Source organism: Vanellus vanellus (genome assembly GCF_965231255.1).
Source record: "Vanellus vanellus genome assembly, chromosome: Z".
NCBI lineage: Eukaryota > Metazoa > Chordata > Aves > Charadriiformes > Charadriidae > Vanellus > Vanellus vanellus.
This window is the reverse complement of record NC_138908.1, coordinates 61,816,401-61,835,077: the sequence shown is the minus strand read 5'-3', so window position 1 is coordinate 61,835,077 and position 18,677 is coordinate 61,816,401. Positions and strand designations below refer to the sequence as shown.

At 41.7% G+C, this 18,677-nt stretch overlaps 1 protein-coding gene across 1 annotated transcript; it reads right to left on the bottom strand.

The window, feature by feature from the left end:
- Positions 1-1,274: 1,274 nt before the first annotated feature.
- F2RL1 (F2R like trypsin receptor 1) lies at positions 1,275-7,357 on the bottom strand (the record flags this gene model as incomplete). The annotated part of the gene is made up of 2 exons (XM_082497705.1): positions 1,275-3,178; positions 7,285-7,357. The coding sequence occupies 2 exons, from the start codon at positions 7,355-7,357 to the stop codon at positions 2,073-2,075; spliced, it is 1,179 nt and encodes a 392-aa protein (XP_082353831.1). The 3' UTR covers positions 1,275-2,072.
- Positions 7,358-18,677: the final 11,320 nt, after the last annotated feature.

Here is an 18,677-nt window from a genome sequence, read left to right as displayed (position 1 = left end):
TGCATGCTCGTACTCTGTTTATTGCACACAGGCTAAGGGAAGAGTTCAGATGGCAGTTCGTGAAGATGGTGCAACCCTCTTCTTTGTAAATCCTTTCAGTGAACTATGACCTCGTATATATAGTTATTTTCCAGGAAGGATGCTGCATTGCATCTTCAGTTCAGTAATAAATAAGCAATTATTTCCCTGCATTTTTGTCAGGAAACAGGAAGAGCAAACTGTTTACGTCTGAGAAGCATTTGTGTTCCATGTCATCTATAGAGCTGTAAGCTCTCTGCTCCTCGATGAGACAGTTCTTAATATAAGTCACTGTTTTAGCTTGGACCTCTGAAATACCAGCACACATCCTACTTCCATGCTAAGCACCCGCTAAGAGTTAGCAGACAAGACTGCAGCAGATAAAAGGAGAGAGACAGTTTAATTGATCCCTGAGATGAGAGATCAAATGCATTAAATACACCTCTTAGTCTTTATTATGTATGGGGAAAAAACCTTGTTACCAAACTTGGGGGAGAACATGGAAACCAAAGAACAAGACAAGGGAAGGAACAGACTAGCAGACATGAAAAAATAATTTATTATATAAACACTTATGACCTCTAAGCTGTACTAGACTGCTCAAATTCTTGCTACAGTTCAGTCTATCCCCTTCCTTACTCTCCATATTTGAAATGATAAATATTTCCTATCTATATATCAGCTGTCTCAGGGTACTTTTTGGACTGAGAGCTTTTTCATTTGCTAGTGTTTGTAGGGACCTGGCTATGCCTAAGTCTCAGATAGGTCACTTGGATGCGAGTTCAATGTACAACTTTGTGAAACTTACCAGGACTGAAGGATTTGAAAAAAAATGCATTTAAACCCTACGACCAAACACATACCCATCAGCTTGTCAGATGAAAAGGACATGTGATTCCATATTCCTGAGTCATCATAAATACTCTGGGTGAGGGAAGAGGGTGTTATTTTGGAAATCCACTGAGGGTGAAGTTTGCTATCTTGTTAATGTGTTTGTTTATATTTCATTACTCCTCCCCAGTTCTGAACCGTTTGGTTTTCATTATCTGCTAGTAAGATAAAGGAACAGTTTTGCTATAACAAAATGCATCATTAGGCAAATTTTACTTAAGCCATTTAGACTTTACAGCTACAGTTGTCAGACTTCTAACTGACTATTAGAAATAATATCTTTGTTACCTGAAACCAGGTAAGTTGAAATACTCAGCATTTTAAAAAGCATGTAAAAGCACAAAAGAAAGCACACAACTCGAATGTGTTATTAAAAAAGTCTTATTTAGATATCTTAAAAAATACAAGGCACATTACATAAAAATCAAATAGCTACTCATCAAAACTTTGTTAAATATCCCCATTTAAGATCACGTACAGGCAAGCACTAAGTAACAGTGTATAACAACTAACATTTTATCTCAGTGCTAGCTGATAGCAAGTTCAGCTTGTCAACTCAATAGGATAACCTTACAGGCTTCTGCCATGTTAGTATTAACAATGTGAAAACTTGGAAAACAATATTGAACTATGTTATACTAAAGATAACAAGCAGTCACATTGCTGGACCCACACCAAAATGGTGAAATGGATCCTCCTTTCCTTCTCCCTACAGTTTCAAACAATGTTCAGTGTAAGCAGGTACACAAAGCAAGGTCCTACATACACAATCTGTTCAACTGTTTAATACATTACAGTTAAAGCCAAACAAAACAGATTTCTCTGTTAATTAAATATACTAGCAACACTACATAACATTCCAGTGATTTTTTTTTAACAACTTTGATGATGAACAAAAATGTCTTCAACCATGACTCACTTTCAAGTCAGCAGCATTTTTGCAGAGCATCAGAAATGTCATGATTTTTTTCCAGTCTAGTGGGAAGATTTATCTGCTTACAATTTCTACACAGGGTAAGCAGCTGCCAGTTCTGAAATCCAGGCTTCAATGTAATTAAGAAGCAAAGATGTTTCTTCAGACTCCCTTATACAAAATAACGCTCTTGTCATTTACATCCTTTCAGCAGTAGTAATAAAAGTTCACTTTTCTTGTAGGATTAAACTCAATAGGTTGATTTAGTGGTCCCATTTGAGTTTGAAGAGTAAGAATTTGATTTCTTGGGGTACCTGCTTGATGAGAGAGACACTTGCATCCTCCGTGTAGTTCTCACACTTCGGCAAAGAAGAGCATTTTTAAAGTTGTCTCTGAAGTCTTTTGAAATATAGTAATAGATGAATGGATCAATACAACTGTTCAAAGTAGAAAGACACAGTGCAATTATGTATGATGTATACAAATAGCTCTGGCTGTAGGTTTCGAGAAGCAAATAGTGCACAACAAGCAGCACATTGCTAGGTGTAAAACAAATGAGATACATAGACAGGACAGTGATAATGAGTTTGATTGCTCTTTTTCGTTTCTTCCCACTGCTTACATCTGAGATGGAAGCATTCAGAGTCTTAATCATTAGTATGTAAGCGACAGCAGTGAGGAGAGCTGGGATTAAGAAGAGTCCAATTGCAAGTGAGAGGAAATAACTGAACATGTCACGAGCTAAAACATTTTCAGGCAACACATCATGGCAGGTAGTAATGTTAAGATTTGAAATGTATGCTGTCTGATTAACAAGATACAATGGAATGGTGCCCAACAAAATCACTATCCAGATAGCAAGGGAGATGCCAAAGGCAATTTCAGATTTCTTTCTTGAATGCACTATGGGGTTCACTACAACCCAATACCGTTGCACACTGAGACATGTCATAAAGAGAATGGAACAGTACATATTTCCATAGAAAAATCCAACAAGTACTTTGCAGAGACCTTCACCAAATAGCCAATTATTGCCATTTACATGGTATGCAATCTTCAGTGGGAACCAGACAACAAAAAGAAGGTCTGCCAATGCTAAGTTAACCATATAAATCACCGCCGGATGTTTTTTCTTTGTTCGGAAAAAAAAGACCCAGAGGGCCATGGCATTGCTTGGCAAACCAATGATAAAGACAATGATATAGACAATGGGAAGAAAAACTGTAGTCAGCTTTCCCTTGAGGACTTTTGCAGCAAATTCATCCACTTCGTATAACTCTTCAGAGGCATTATGTGTATTTGGAACTTTCCTGCCAGCAAAACTTCTTCCTTTTGAACTGCTGGTTCCACTACTCCCTAAAAAAAAAAAAAAATAAAAAAAAATAATTAAGTTGCTGCTACTGAAGCACAGACTTTTTGAACTTTTTAAAAATAAACTACACATCATGATTTACTCTAAAGAATTAAAGAGGGCCTCATCAACAAAAAAATAAAGACTGGTTTTCAAACACAAGTATTTTTCTTCCCTGTGTTTTATTATCCAAAGGCAATCTATATCCCTATTCAAGGATTTTAACAAGAATGCTTTTCCGCATCACCACTTATATTAAAAATACCTTGTTAAAATGGCTGTCACGTGCACCTACCATCCAAACAGTTACAACAGAAACTGCTTCAAGTACTACAGGGCACCATTATCCTTTCACATGGCACTGCCAGATTACCCAAGTGCTAGGACTCATAAAACTTTGCATCAGGCTAACAAAGCTGCAGTAGAAGTTTCCTCAGTTTTAAGCGGCCTGAAAATCAGCTATGCAGTAAAAAAAGGGCATGCTGTCCTCAGACCAGCTAAAACTGAAACTGTCTGAATGTAATGCCAAAAGCTATGCACAATTGATCTCTCGGGAAAGAAAGATGCATGTTACGTTATCTGAATTGAAACTTGACCAGACTAACTTTGTGTATGAAGATGCAACTGGGCCAGTCATCTGGGATCTCCTTCCAATTTATGGCCAAGATGGTCAGACAATCTCTGCAGTTTCTGCTCAAAGTGCTAGCTGGTAAAGCTGACAGCTATGGTTGCTTCATACACCAGACAGCTACTTCAAGTTTTGCTCTGCTTCTTCGAATGCCACAGGGACTTACAAACTGTACAGGCAAGCCAGCTATTCCTGACTGCTCTGTCTTGTATGACAGTCTTCAGATGGCTCAGTCCAGAATCTCCCAAGACACCCTCTGGACACAACACAGTCCTTTTGTGCTAACAGGTTAAACTGCACAAGCAGATACTGTCCATGAACTCCCCCTGTTCCAAGAAGCCTGACATCCATCAAGCTAAACTGTACAGAAATGGAACTTGACTGTCTGTGGGATAAGTATTTTTAACCTTATCTCAATTTCTATCAATATCTGCAGATTATTTTAGCCACAGAAAATCCCAACTGGAGTATAAAGGAGAGTTTTCTTGAGCAAGCAGGTTTGCATACAAAAATCCCTGAACAGTGAAGGATGGCCCCTCTTATTCTATAAATAGTTTTGATACCATTCCAGAATGAAAAACGTTTACACCTTACATTTAAAAGTATAAGAAATGAATTCTCACACAAGAAATATGTAAATACATAAGTATGCATGTTTTCCAGTATAGGATTCTCAAAAATAGCACGACTTTAGATAGCTGTTCCTTTCAAGTAATTACTGCAATAGTCAGATGTACAGCATTAGCGTCCTGTCTAGACTATGTGACATCCTAAAGAGGTGTACAGAAATACAGCATATATTGGTGTTCTTTAGATTTTTTAATTAAATTACTCTAGCTCCACTTAACAAGGATTTGTCAAGCTGCAGGCACAGGCATCCTTCACTTGAAAACAGGTGTAAGAAAACTTTTTGCCAGTACAATGACGTGGACGAATCTTTGCAGTAGACTGCATGAAGGCTGAAGTCTAAATTATACCAACAAAACAACCATCCTAAAGAAAATGTATTCAAATGCCAAACAGTCATTTTGGCTTTATATGTGGTATAATTACAACAGGGCAGATTTATACAAATCCTGCTCTCAGATCTTCAAGCCACATGATTATGTTAGCAATACTGTTAAAGATTGCAAAGTTTACTCGTATGGCACAGAAATCCCAAGTCCCTAACCCGAGCTGTGAATATTAGAAGCCATAAAACCAGATGGAAGAACATAGCTTAAGTAGACATCAGACAATGTAAGCAGGCTTACAGCTTAGCTGAGAGAGGTCCCAGAGATGCTTGGAAGCAGACCCTTTATTGTAAGCTGACAGCAGTTCTCAGAATACTGTAATAAAGCGCAGCATGATGTACTGTTAAGCAGCTGTCCATCAGTAAGTAGCTGATATTATCAAATTGCATTCATACTATTTGCATTCCATTGCAAAGACTTAAATTATTGTAGAAAAATGCTAGAGCAAATACCACCATTTTGTTCTTATTAGTGTTCTGTAATCAGACAGAAAGCAATGCTTTACAACTAATGTTCATAGGTTTGGTTGAGAAAAAAAAAACGCTCACCAAAAAGCCCTTAAGTGTTAGTGTGACACGAAAGAGTAAAAGCTATAATAAAGTGGATTGTCTGACACATGACCCACAGACAGGACTTAATATCACAAGAGTGACAGAATAGAGAAAAAAGGCTTGTTTTATTCTATTTTTGAAGACATAGTCAAGCTAAACGGGTGATTTCAGAGACCAAGTCTTGCTTTTATGCTGACTTTAAGTAGTCTCAGCCTCAAAAGTTCTGACTGCAGACACCAGGCAGCTTTTGTTAGCCCTACTGGCACCCATATAGGGAGACAGTTTAGTGTCCTGTTTCTCTTTGCAGTTAACACTCCCTCACCGAGCAACCAATCCTTTGTTAGGTATGTGCATTTCTACACCCTTTTCTTACTCTTTCTGTGCTTGCAGTTTTCCATAACAATTGAGTTCTTTTCCAAGCCGAGTTTCACCCTGCCTGACTCACATACGGAGAATGCAGTTGATTTGCTAATCTGCCCACGGGAAAAATCTTCCTTGGCATCATGGGGAAAAACGTACTCTCCTCCCACAACAAAAGACTGTTTCAACACCTTTGCCATTTGTCCAGAAGATATAACCCACTGCATACCAAAAGAAGGATTATGCCTACCCTGCAGACACAAAAGCGACAGCAGCAGAGTATCCAAATTAACTAGCTTAGGTCATGATAGTAAACCCCACACAAGACTAAGGTTAAGATTACTCTGACTTTTGGATCTGCAGCTCAGATTCACCACAACCCCACAAATGGCATTAGCCTGTTTGAAAACAGCCACAATCACGTTCCCTGGCTTATAGCGCATCTCCCTTGGTTGACACGGGAGCACACTTCCAGCTCATTTCACCTGCCAGAAGACCAAGCACTCAGCTAATATTTTTAAGCAGACTATTTTCCCCCACCCCCAGGATGATTCCAAATTCCCCTCGCCCCCCTCCCCCCCCCCCCCCGTCAGATAACTAGGATATGAAGAAGCAGTCTAATATCAGAAACTCCACTCTGAACAACAAACTTTGCACCTACTTTGTTGAGAAAACAGGACCTACCATAAGCTTGGCTTCAATATTTACGCAATCTTTACGCATATACCTTTATTAGGTAAATAAGCCCAGGATGAACAAACGCAAAAGGACACAGTGCAATGGCATGCGCAGATAAGGCAACGGGGTTTACTGTAAAAGGTAGTGAAACATGAACTTTAGGGTAGTAAAATATTAATATGAATAACTGGGTTTTCCTTCCCCCTAAACAACACTTAAGTTCGATACGAAATAATGTAAACTAGCAAAGGTAAGGATAAAAAAAAAAATCCTAACTTTTAAGAGTTGGGAAAAAAGCGAGAACACGATCTTTAAGGAGTTTTTTTCATGTTTATACACAGCTTTTAGGCAGGTTGCTATCCGAGAACCAGATCAGGGCCGGCACCGCCGCAGGTGAAGCCAGGCCACGCGTGCCGGGCCGCTCCCGCGGACAGCCCACGCAGGACGCGCCGTCCCGCAGCCCTCCCCGCGCCCCAGAAGCCCCAAAGCGGGCTGGAAGCCAGCCCTCCCTGCTTGCCCGTCCAGCTGCTTTCCCACACCCGGCGGGGGGAAGATGTGGAGGCCGGTCGGTCGGCCGGCAGCGCCCTCCCCGCGGGTCCCCGCACCTCCACAACCACCAGCCCGAGTTTTCCCGAACCTATTCGACTCCGCCGCAACCTCGCCTCAGTCCGCCCGGGGCCCAGAAACCTGCGGTTTGGCCCCGCCGAGAGCCCAGCCGCACCCCCCAACCGAAGCGCCGCCGCCCGCAGCCCAACCCGCAGCCGAGGGGCGCCCGGCAACCAGCACGGCACCCGCGGAGCCCCGGGAGGCTCCGGCTGGTCCTAGCCGAGCCTGCGGCCGTCGCACCCGGCGGCAGCAGCAGCTAGCACTTCTCCTCTCACCTGCGCGAGTGGCGGCTCCCAGCAGCGAGCAGAGCAGCAGCAGCAACAAGCACAGCCCGCGGCGCCCAGCCATCCTCCCGCTGCGCTCTGGCCACCACTACCTCCTCCGTACGCCCGACCAGTTTCACCTGATACCTGAGCTAGGAGGGGGCGGAGGGCGCGGTCGGAGGGCGGAGCTGAGCTAGGCCACATCCCCCGCCACCGAAGGGGTGTGGGGCTGCCCCTAAAATGGCGGGGTGAGCCTCACCGCCGGGTCCGCTGCGCCCGCCTCAAAATGGCGGGGGCACCCTCTCCTCCCGCTAATGGGGCGGTTGGTCTCGCGCCTCGCCTTAGGCCCCGCGCCCTCGCTCCGTGGTGGGTGGGGCTGAGCAGGTGCCGCGGGCTTCGGCCCTCCCTACTCCCCTCCTTCCCTCCCTCTCGGGCTGGTCCTCCGGCGGTCAGCCGGCCCTAAGCCAGCCGGTGGGAGCCTGGCCGCAGGGCGGAGGCGGCTTTTGCCCGCGGCAGATTCCCGGTGGCCAGGTCGGAGCTGAGTAAAGCCGAGGTGCGCTGTATTCAGAGGCGGCCGCCGTTCGTGCCGAGCTGCCCCTGGAGCAGAGCAGGCCGGTTCTGGGACATGTGGGACGGGGTCAGGAGCAAGCAGGCAACAAGCGGGCTGGAGGGGCTCTGTGGGACAGTATTAATCCTGCTGACCCGTAACATACTGCTTTGTGTCTGCCAGGTGTCCTACTGTCCTGTGCCGTGGTGGCATATGACACAGAAGGCAGGAAAAGGTGTAATGGCTGCGTAGCCCAAATGCACTGGTGGTGCTGTGCTGGTGGGTATGAAAAGGGTGTTTTCGTGTGTCAGCCCTGCTTAAACTTGCAGTACCCCAACTTACTTTTGTTTTTGGAAACGGGGACTACAAGAACAAGATTAAACACAGCACAGTGCCAGAATTGTTTTGCATTTATCCATGCAAATATGAATTTACGAAGTGGTTTTGGGTTTGTAAAATCAAGCACATAACTTACTAAATTCCAGAATTAAAACTACATGCTCAACCCTGGTTCACAGCTCTAGCCCAGTTCTCCAGTTCCATCAGTAATGCTCCCTCTGCCTCAGTCAGTCTGCAAAGTCCTCAGTGTTCAGTTGGTGATAAAATTGTTGGGGTTTTTTCCTCCTTTTTTGAATTAATATGTTATGAATATATTCTGTGTTGTTCTGAAGAGAAAATTGTTCTTTTTGTGGGCTTTCTGTGATGGTCATGAAATAAGGCTGTGAGTTGAGGAGGTTTGCATTGTTCCCGTTTTACAGATAGAAAATGGAGTAGAGAGTGATGAAGATAAATGCACTTGGAAGTTTTGGGTGCCTGAGTCGACATCAAGGGCCTCTCTTTTTTGAGTCTTTGTTAGAAGTTACTCCATATTCAAAGCACAGTTCCTGTTTGTCATCCACCCAGCTAAGACTGTTTACCGATTTCTCATGTTAGTCTCGACCTCCAGGCTAAGCACTGGGAAAGTCATAGCCCATCCCTCCAGATTCCCTCCCTGTCTCTTTGGGTCTCACTTGCAGTGCTGTTTTGTTTACTTTACCATTACAAACTGCTTCATGGGTACTTAAATCTCCTGCTCCTAATCACCTTGTCCACTGAGTTGTAGTCTTCTCATCTGGCTTTTTATCTAATCTCTCTTTCAAACAGGCGTGTACATGTGTACTGGCTACTGGTCTCTACATTGTTCTGCCTCTCAGATCTCTAGTACTAAGGAGTGGTCAGTCCGTCTCTCATCCGTTTTTGCTGTGGCCGGTGCTCTCCTGCCAGCGCCTAGTCCCGGTGTTCAGTTTGTTTTCTCTTGATTTATTTCACCCAGCCTGTCTTCTTGTCCCCTTTACGTTCAAAGCAGGCTGCTCCTTCCCTCTTTGCTTGGATCTAGCAGCAGTGGAAGGGACTGGGAATGCAAGGCAAAAGGGTTTAGTCCTGTCATTAAACAAAATCTGCTATAGGCTGTTCCACGACAGGTCAGAGCTGCAACTGGAGAAGTCCTGTGGCTGTGTGTAGAAGCAAGTGTCACTGCAGGTGCATCTTCTAGAAATGTGGCTCTGGACTTAGCCTCTGTTGAGTGTCAGGAAACTGTTAACAGAGGTTTATATTTTGGCTAGGTTTTCATAGGCATGTCAGAAACATGTAGTTTATGTGAAGATCATCACCCTTCAAAATCTTATAAACAATTCATTAGATTCCCAAGCAATTAAAAATGGAAGTTATAAGAGGGAGTGTCAGGCAACTTTAATACTAGAGAACTCTATTAACTTGCCTTATAAGAGAGACCTTACTGCTGCCTTTCAGTACTTAAATGGTTCTTATGAGAAAGATGGGGAAACACTTTTTACAAAGGCATGTAGTGACAGGACAAGGGGTAACATTTTTAAATTACATGAGGGTAGATTTAGATAAGGAAGAAATTCTTTACTATGAGGGTGGTGAGACACTGGAACAGGTTGCCCAGAGAACTTGTGGGTGCCCCATCACTGGAAGTGTTCAAGGTCAAGTTGGATGGGGCTTTGAGCAACCTGACCTAGTGAAAGGTGTATCTGCCCATGGAATGGGGTTGGAACCTGACGATCTTTAAAGGTCCCTTCCGACACAAACCACTCTCTGATTCTGTAACAGACTAATGATCATTGGCGCTTTTAGGCAGTAGTTCCTGGTGCTCCATCTGTGCCTTGCTAACAAGGCTTTTGTTCTATTTACTTTTATCAAGAAGTTGATGTTCCTAACTAACATCTTCAGCAGGGACAGTATTTGTTAGGAAGATTCCCCATTTATAGTTTACATATGGGTTCTGCCTTATATGACTTAAAAAAAAAAATTTTATAGAAACTAGGAATGGTCTTGCCCCTGTTCAAATCACTGGGACCTCTGTACAGAGCGATGTCAAGCCTTTGCGATTTTTAGTTGCCTTTATTGAAGACAACTGACTTGTCAAACCTATTTACAGTTCTAGTGTGCCATTTATTAAAGAAATGGGAAAGAAAATTTAACAATTTGTAAATATACACAAAATAATTTTGTTCTTGTTCACACTTATCATTGGAAAATAATTGCAATAAATATGACTGCCACAGGAAGAATAAGTATGTGACTATAGATGCTTATTAAACCTCAATACTGTGTTAGAAATTGGTAGTTTATTGGGTTTTCTGTTATGCATTTTTTTCTGCTACAAATACGTGTGTGTGTGTGTGTATTTCTATATTATACTAGAAGAAGTTGGGAAGAATCATTTGCACCTTTATATAGTGGCTTGAAGGGAGCTTTGAACTTGCACATCATTGATTATTGATTGTCAAAGCACAGCCAAAACTGCCAAACAGATAAGTGAGCATCAGCTCATAATTCCCTGCTCTAGCAGTGTTTGTCTGGGGCACGTTATCAGGAAAATCTTGTGCACCTTTGGGCAAAGGGCATCATTGAAAATGTGCTCTCCCTTGCACTTTGAGTAGCTGGTGGGTGTGGTGGTATTACCACACAGGGGCTCCAAAGGGGACATTCCAGGGCATACCCCTTAGGTCTTGGTTCACTTTTTAACAGCATAATGATGTGATGTAATCATGAAGATGTGTGACTGTCAAAGATACTTGGTACCCCTTTATTAAATGAGAAATGGATGTGATTTCATTGCAAGGCACTTGTCAGTACTCATGCAGTTTGTGCTAGGAAAAATGTGTGGGAGCATTTTCAATATATAGAGCTTGTTTTGTGTGCTTTGTGTCTCCCTGGGAATTTCTGAGTTCAGATGGCAAATGGGGTGTTGGTGTGTGGCTTATTGTAATCACACCACGTCTGTTGGGGGAGAAGGTAAAGGATGGCTGTTTGTGCCATATGTCTTACACAAATATATGGATATTTTTTTTAAGGTGTAAAAAGAGCTTAATTTGGGAAGGGAGGGGAAATAAAAATCTCCTAACTTTAATAATCAACATGTCTTGTAGGAATGGCATAAGCAGTTAAAATATCCTTCAAACAATGCAGTTAGTGCAGGGATTCAAGGAGGGATGGTGAAGTTTGGTTCAAATGAAACAATGTGAAGCATTTCATTTTAAAAACTAATTTAATTTTTGATTCAAAAGAAGCTGATGCATCATCTCTGGTGCTTTAGCCTGTCCTCAGGGTAGCCACCTGGCATCTTAGAAAATAAGAGAGTATCTTGGTACTAAGTTACTGCAAGGCTCTGCTTTTGCAGGGCAAGACCAGGTCTCTGGGTATAATAAACCTTTTCGATAACTCATTTTGACACAGTGAAGCCCTCTGTCCTTCCTCCTTGTGTTTCTCATTCATAAAAGCCCCTGGGCTGTCTTAAGCAGTCTTTCTTGCCTGTTTTCCTGAGCCTTTGAACAGGTCTCTGTATTTCCTGCTCATTTCTCATTGGCCTTGCTGGCAGACTTGTTAGGTACTACACAGTGGTTGCCACTGATGACCTTGATGCTCTGTGTGTGTCCAGCAAGGAAGCAAGAGGCGTTATGGGCAGCAGCTGTGTAGTATTCTGTTTCTTCGGTAGCAAAGATCCATTTTATTTCGTTCTGTATTTAGGAAGTCACATCCATTCCTTCTCTTACCCCATTTACCCCAAGATTCTTGCAGTTTTTGGAAATTCTGGCTGTGGCAAATATGGGCTTTATGAGCATGTTGTGCTGATGTACTATTGTGTTGTTACTACTTGGGGCGCCAGTGTGGGTAGCATATTACTTCATGGCATTTTGAGGTCACTGTGTTGGGAGAAGGTAGTATGGGTTGTTTAAGGTGGTCCTTTAATGGTTATTGGGTGTCATCCTGATTTTGCTGACCTGTCAGCACTGTGCTGTGTTTGTTCGTGATGTTTGGCCTTTGACTTTTCCTGTATTTTAGCTTTTCTCAAAAGCAAGGAGATCCAGGGCTTGGGCTGGAGGCACAGCAAAGAGGAAGTGGCAAAAGGTCTAGAACAAAATGTTAGGTATGCTCAGTGCCTGGGGGGTAGAAACATAGGTGGCCCAAACCTGACTTCACACTGACATGGAGGTACAGGTACAGTTCACCTTGACCTTGCGGCAGTAGAGGATGTGCAAATTTAACAAAACGGCTTGGTCTGAGCAGAACATAACGCAGTGCTTCTGTACTTGTGTTGACAGTTGCTTAACCTGTGGTACATCTTTCTTCAAGTATGCCTACAGCTACATGAAAAATAATATGTTAAGGTGCCAAAATCAAGCTATTGAAAATTAGGAAATACTATAATTGGAGCTTCTTGTGCAATCTTAATTCAGTGTGCTTGTGCATATGCATTTTGAAAGGAGGTTAGTTATGACATTATATCCAGTCTTTCCATGGTGCACTGCATGGAGCGTGCCCTTGAATAAACAGATAATCTTGTACTTACACCTCCACTTACATGTATAGATAGACTCAAGATACCACCATTTAACTAGTACTGACTTCTTATCCTGCTACTGTTGTAAACTGGGAAAGTGCTGTTTCTGCATAGATAGGAATGCAGAGAAAGGGATGTGCAGATTGCTTGTGACTCATCAGTGCAACCACTAGTTTTGGCTGAGTTTGTATCTGTCTGATGTATGTAGCACTATTCTGTTACCTGTGCTGAGGAAATGAAACAATGGATCATTATTAAGCTAGGATAAAAATACGTAATAGCTCAACAAAATGAACCACTGTTATGTGTTGGCATGTTTGTTAGAGTAGGTGTTACTGTGTCCTTTGTAATAGCCAGCTAGTCTCCAGAGCAAACCACCTGCAAGCAGACAATGATAAATGGGAGCTTGCATCAACACATGGAGTTTAAAATAGGTCAGCATTACAACAATGGAAACAAAATTATTAAAGAGCTGTATGCTTAGATATGGAACCTATTTGCAGTAGAAATATAGTGGGGAAGGCTGTGGGGAAAATTAATCACAGTATTCGTTGTAATGAACTGGATAAACATTTTCTACATCTTTCTCTTTCAGAATCCTGTTGGTCCATCTCACAAAGGAATTTCGTTGATGACTTATCGCAGAGATAATTCAGTTTGTATTGACACTGTGGGACTATCTAAATGCCAAATTACTTTTAGGAACAGATATTTATTAGATAACCATTAAAAGTGAAAACTGAAAATGTTAAAAGCATTCTGAAACATCTTAAAAGCCCGTAACATCTCTCAGGTAATTTCTACTCTCTGTATTCCTTTTATTAATATAATTAAACCACAACAGTTCCAAAGAATTATTTAACTTAAATTTTACAACAAAACCTTTCTGACACCCGAAAAATGTTGCAAAGTTGGATGAGTATAGTGAAATGTTAATTCAAGGCAGTGAGAAGAGGTGAACAAGTTTTCCTTCTGGACATTAATTAGATGAATATTGGGATACAATGACCAAACTGAGGAAGGATTTATTTTCCTTTTTTTCTTTCCATTTCAGTTGAGCTACTATTTGTGTGTACTGGTCTGTAAAACTGTTTTGAATGGAGTTGAAAATTGTTTTCAGTATGAGTCTATTACAATTCTTGTCTGGTGTTTGTACATCTGCATTGGAAGGAATATAGGGTGGAGTGTATAAAATAACAATTCCTTTTCAGGTAACCTGAATCATTACAGTGAATCACAAACGCAATGGGAGTCAACAGTATTGTCTTGCAGCAAAGAGGGTTGTTGTCTGTAATGTATGTGAAGAAGTCCTCCATTCAGCACCGGTAAATTATTTGCTGGAGGATGTTTTTAACTCAGTCATGTCTTCCTTAAAGAAAACTGGATAAAGTCCAGAGAATATTTGAACAATTGGAACAATCTGGAGAATGTTTGGAGCAATTAATTTTGTTTGGTCTAAAGAAGATTGTGGAGAGACATGATGACATACTTCAAGTATGTCCAAGGCTGCAGCATATTTTCCATGTTCACTAAGTAGGCTGAAATGTTAGCAAAGTTAGGTATTAGGAAAAAATTCTGTCAATTGGCACTAGTTTTATTGAGCTGCACTTTCTAGAAAGTGAATCTGTAGGACCTCCATCACTGGCATTTTTAAAGTGGTTTAGACAAACAGAAATGATGTAGGTATGTACCTCCTGGCAGGAGAAGGAGGTATCCCTTGAGTAACTTCTCCAGCCCAGCTGTTAGTGACTCTACAACAATGTTCGTAGCAGAATAAAAAGCCAGTCCTTTATTACACTGGACTCAGTGGTCTTACTTCTGTTTGTGATGTGAACACAATAAGATTTGACATGGTGTTCTATGTTGTGAGTCAGCGTTAGTGGTTTTACACTCATGTACCTCTGTTCAAAAACAAATGCTACTGAAATGCTATCTAAGCCCTGTCTTATCTGATTCTAGCTGGGAAGAGTTCCGATCCTTAGGTCATGCTCATCATTACTGGCAATCATGACTCAGGCAACAGCAAGGCCTCTTGCTGAGATCCATCATGGTTTTGCCTCTGGGGAGAGGAGCTTGTTCAAGCCCCTCTGCATTTGTGCTTCCCCACTACCCAGATGACAGCATTTTTCCAAACAAATGAAGGACCAGGAGACCAGAGGAAGAAGCATTCAGGTGGGGCACTGAGGGAGAACACCAGCTAGGTTTCAGGGTAGCAGTAGACCTCTGGGAAACCCCATGGAATTTGTGCCCATTTTGAAGAGCTAGACAACAGGTGTGGAAATATGCCAATCACTAACTACAAAGTTTGGTGGACGCTGGGAAGAACCGTACTTTGTGAGTCTGAGATAAAGAGCATGAAGAGAGTAACATTAAACCGCATACCTGGTCGCCTTCAGAGAACAGCATCAAGACACGGTCTCAGAGACTTGGGAGCTGACTAAATCACAGCCAGATTTTGGACAGTGGGGAGACACAACCCAAAGTCTGGGTAGGGGGCCATGGGTGATCAGTGCTGCCAGACATTTCAGCAGTTCTCTGACAAGAAATAGCTTTATAAGAAATTAATCTTGTGTACAAACCAGATGTGCTCACAGTCATGTGTCATTTGTGTTTTTCTCCAGAGGGATAGGCATTATATTGTGGAAGGTTTTTTAACTATTGAAAAAAAAAGTTTAGTGTTTGTTTATTTTACTCCTTTTGCATTTAAAATGCAAATATGTCTAAAAAATAGAGTGGTTATTAAGGCACTTAAAGGATACTATAAACATTCCCCTCTCTTTCTCGGCAGCAAGATTAAATGCATAAATAATTCTTCAGTTAAGCAATGCAATTCCAAAACAATCTCTAAGAATCGGTTCTTTTGCCTGTGTTGAGCTGCTCCAGGTTGGGAGAAGACTATACAAGCAAAGTGGAGTATGACACAGTTTCCTGGTTTTATCATGACTTTTTTGAACTGATTTCTTCTCTGCCTTGTGGGCATGTTTCTCAGATTATGAGCAATCTGTAGTAAGAGTAACCCACAGTACAAATAACCTACAGATATGCTAATGCAGTTACTAGCCTGACTATTGGCTTCCTGCTGCCTTTCTTCATTTGCATTATTTCTCCTGCTTCTGCCAGCCTGCAGAATGGGATAGTCTACCTCATGCATCTGCTTTCACCACCCCTTCTGCATTTCCCGGTTTAGTGGAAGCATGCGTATTTTTCTAGTGTTGTTCTGCTGCCAAACAGTTACTACTCCTCAAGCCACAGTTCCCAGAAAACTCTCAAAAAAGGATTTTTTTTCCTGCATCTTCTAGCTCACCTCTAGGGGCTGCCTAGATGGAAAAGGAATCCACAAATCAAGGAAAAAAATGATGATTTATGAATGTTGACCTGGACTTCCCCCTCAAGATCCCTTCATCTGTTGAGGTCTTGCCAGAATTACAACCTACTGTACAATGTTTAAATCCATGGCAAATCTACAGAGGAGAAAAGTATATGTGGAGATGTAGGAGGAAGAGTTGTATGAAAGGAAGAACAGTCTTCCTCAGAGCAGTCTTATGAAAAGTACACCAAGTTAAAGCTGTAGGCTTGTTCTAACCTATAAAATAGGTCAATAAAAGGCAGGTGGTGCTTTCATGCATGCGGAACTGCTGAAGTGAACAGGCAATAGAATTTGAGCTGTGGTTTGGCCAATGCATTCTGCCCATATCAGTTTCAGAAGGTGTTGGTTTCGATTACCTCAGTTTTATTGACATTTTGTAAACATCTTGGTGTAGATAAGGCCTGGGACGGCTGTAGGGATTGAGAATTGTTGATGGCTTCCAAGGGACGTAGGATTTGCCCAAGCAGTAATGCCATTCTCAGTTGTGAATGGATGCCAAGAGTTAGCATCCAAGAAGTTAATGGCAACAACGAGTTCCTGTCTGCACCATTAAGCACTTGCTAATGCTAAGATCTGTCTAATCAGTCTTTTTCGATTCCAATTGATATTTGCAAAAAGCAAATTGGAAATGAATTCTGAGAGCTTTACAGAAGGTTTCTATGCCAAGCTTTTAGCTCAGTTGAACAGGTAGACATGTGACACTCATTCAGAACAATGTCAACTGATGTAAAAATTATATGAACAATTCCAGCATTGTAAAGTAAAGGAGGACTTGTACAAAATTTCTAGATCTGAAAACTTTCTTACTCTAAATAGTATTTGTCTTTGTGATTTTGTGATTGCTTAATCAAATTTTTACTTTTAGGACCTGTCTCTTACTCTTCGTTGAAAATTGATACTTGTAATAAACAATAAAAGTCGTAATTGCTTTAATAGATAAGAAAATATGATTTTTTTTGTATCACAGTATCATTTTCCTAAATGGAAAGTTAACTTAATCTAAGGTTTGTGCAGTGTCAATCCATCTCCTCTTTTTTATTCTGTGCTCTGTGGAAGTTTATGATATGCTGGTAGTCTAAATTGCTCTGTAAGTTGCATGTACAAAATATGGCATTTTGACCACATTTCCTGACTAACTGTGGAAATTTTAACAGAATCATGCATTTATTAACTTCTGACCATGTATTCCATTTTGAGCATTTGACTTGACTGTTTAACTGTTCCGCTGGTATCTGTAATGTATTCTGGAGTCTCGTCCATGTTATATCCGTATGTTCTTAACTTATCAGTGATCTAAGTGAGATATGAAAAATTATAACTTTTCTAGTCATCATGATAGTGAAATATTACAACATCCATATGTTAGGAGTATGGGGTGGAAAAGATAAATACTTCTAAGGCCACAGCTTTTTTTTTTTTTCTTGCTGTGTGCATGGACCTGCACTATCCCGCTCCACCCCTGTGTGCTGGCCCGTAGGTTGGTACAACCACACCAGGATCATGGGATACTAATCCAAAAAGAGGCACAATTTTAACAGGATCAGTTCTTGAGTCCAGTTGGTGGTATGCCTGTGTCGAGGTAAAAGGGAATGTTTCAGATACAAGCACAAAAGTCCAAGGGCACTGAGCAGGTCAGGCAGTTCGTGTGGCAGCAGTCCTGGCTTATGACGTTTAAATAGTACATGGCATTAGAATTCAAAAGGCAGTATGGCAAGTAGAAGTATTTATTGTTTTGGCATTGCCTGGTTTTGCAGGGACTAGTATCTTGCCTATTGCAGTTTTATGCCAATAAATTAAAAGTGAATAAAGTTAAGCAACGGACACACAAATATATCTTAAAAGTTAGATTGAATGGGATTTAAGTTAAGTTCTACAGCTCTGAATAATAGGCAATATGGCGATCCAGTCACATTAACAATTTAGGCTCTGATAGAGTCCAACAATAGTTATGACACATGATAGAAAGTATTGAATAACCTCTGTATGAGACCTGGCTAAGCAACCAAGGACACTTCAGTCTGTCTGTTCACACCCTCTGCTACACAACTAGGGGCTGGGGCCATCCACTCAAGTACCAGGAGCCAGGTTAAAATACCAAAAACATTGCACAAAGGATACCCAGCATGTAGGAGACCTGTGGAACTCCTTGCCAAAGTTTGCTGGCGATACAAGAGATTTCCATGAGTTCCCGGGAAGGCTGGGCAACACTGGCAAGAGACATCCATTGAGGGTTACTGAAGAGACAAACCATAACTGACTTGGGAATTTCTGTGAGCAGAATGTAGTGTAAGAGAGAGACAGTAATTGGGGAAATATCATTTATGTTTATAATCCTCTTTTTCTTTTCTTTGCATCTGCTTATGGTCACTGTTGTGGCCAGTAAGCCTTCCTTTAGTGTGGTCATTTGCCCTAGTTCTCAGGCTCTTCTGAGATGTAGGTAAAACTTGAGTGATCCAGTTCATTAGCTGCTAATATGGCCATGTGGCATTACGGATGTCATTTAGGTTCCACTCTGATGTCCTCCAGTGCTTTTCTGTGTTTCCTCCTGTGTGCCTGGCAGAGATGCAGTTTGCTGACAGAGAGGACTCCTGGAGCAGCTTTGAGCTCTCCAGGGAGAACAACTGTTTCATGTGTCAGCAGGACCT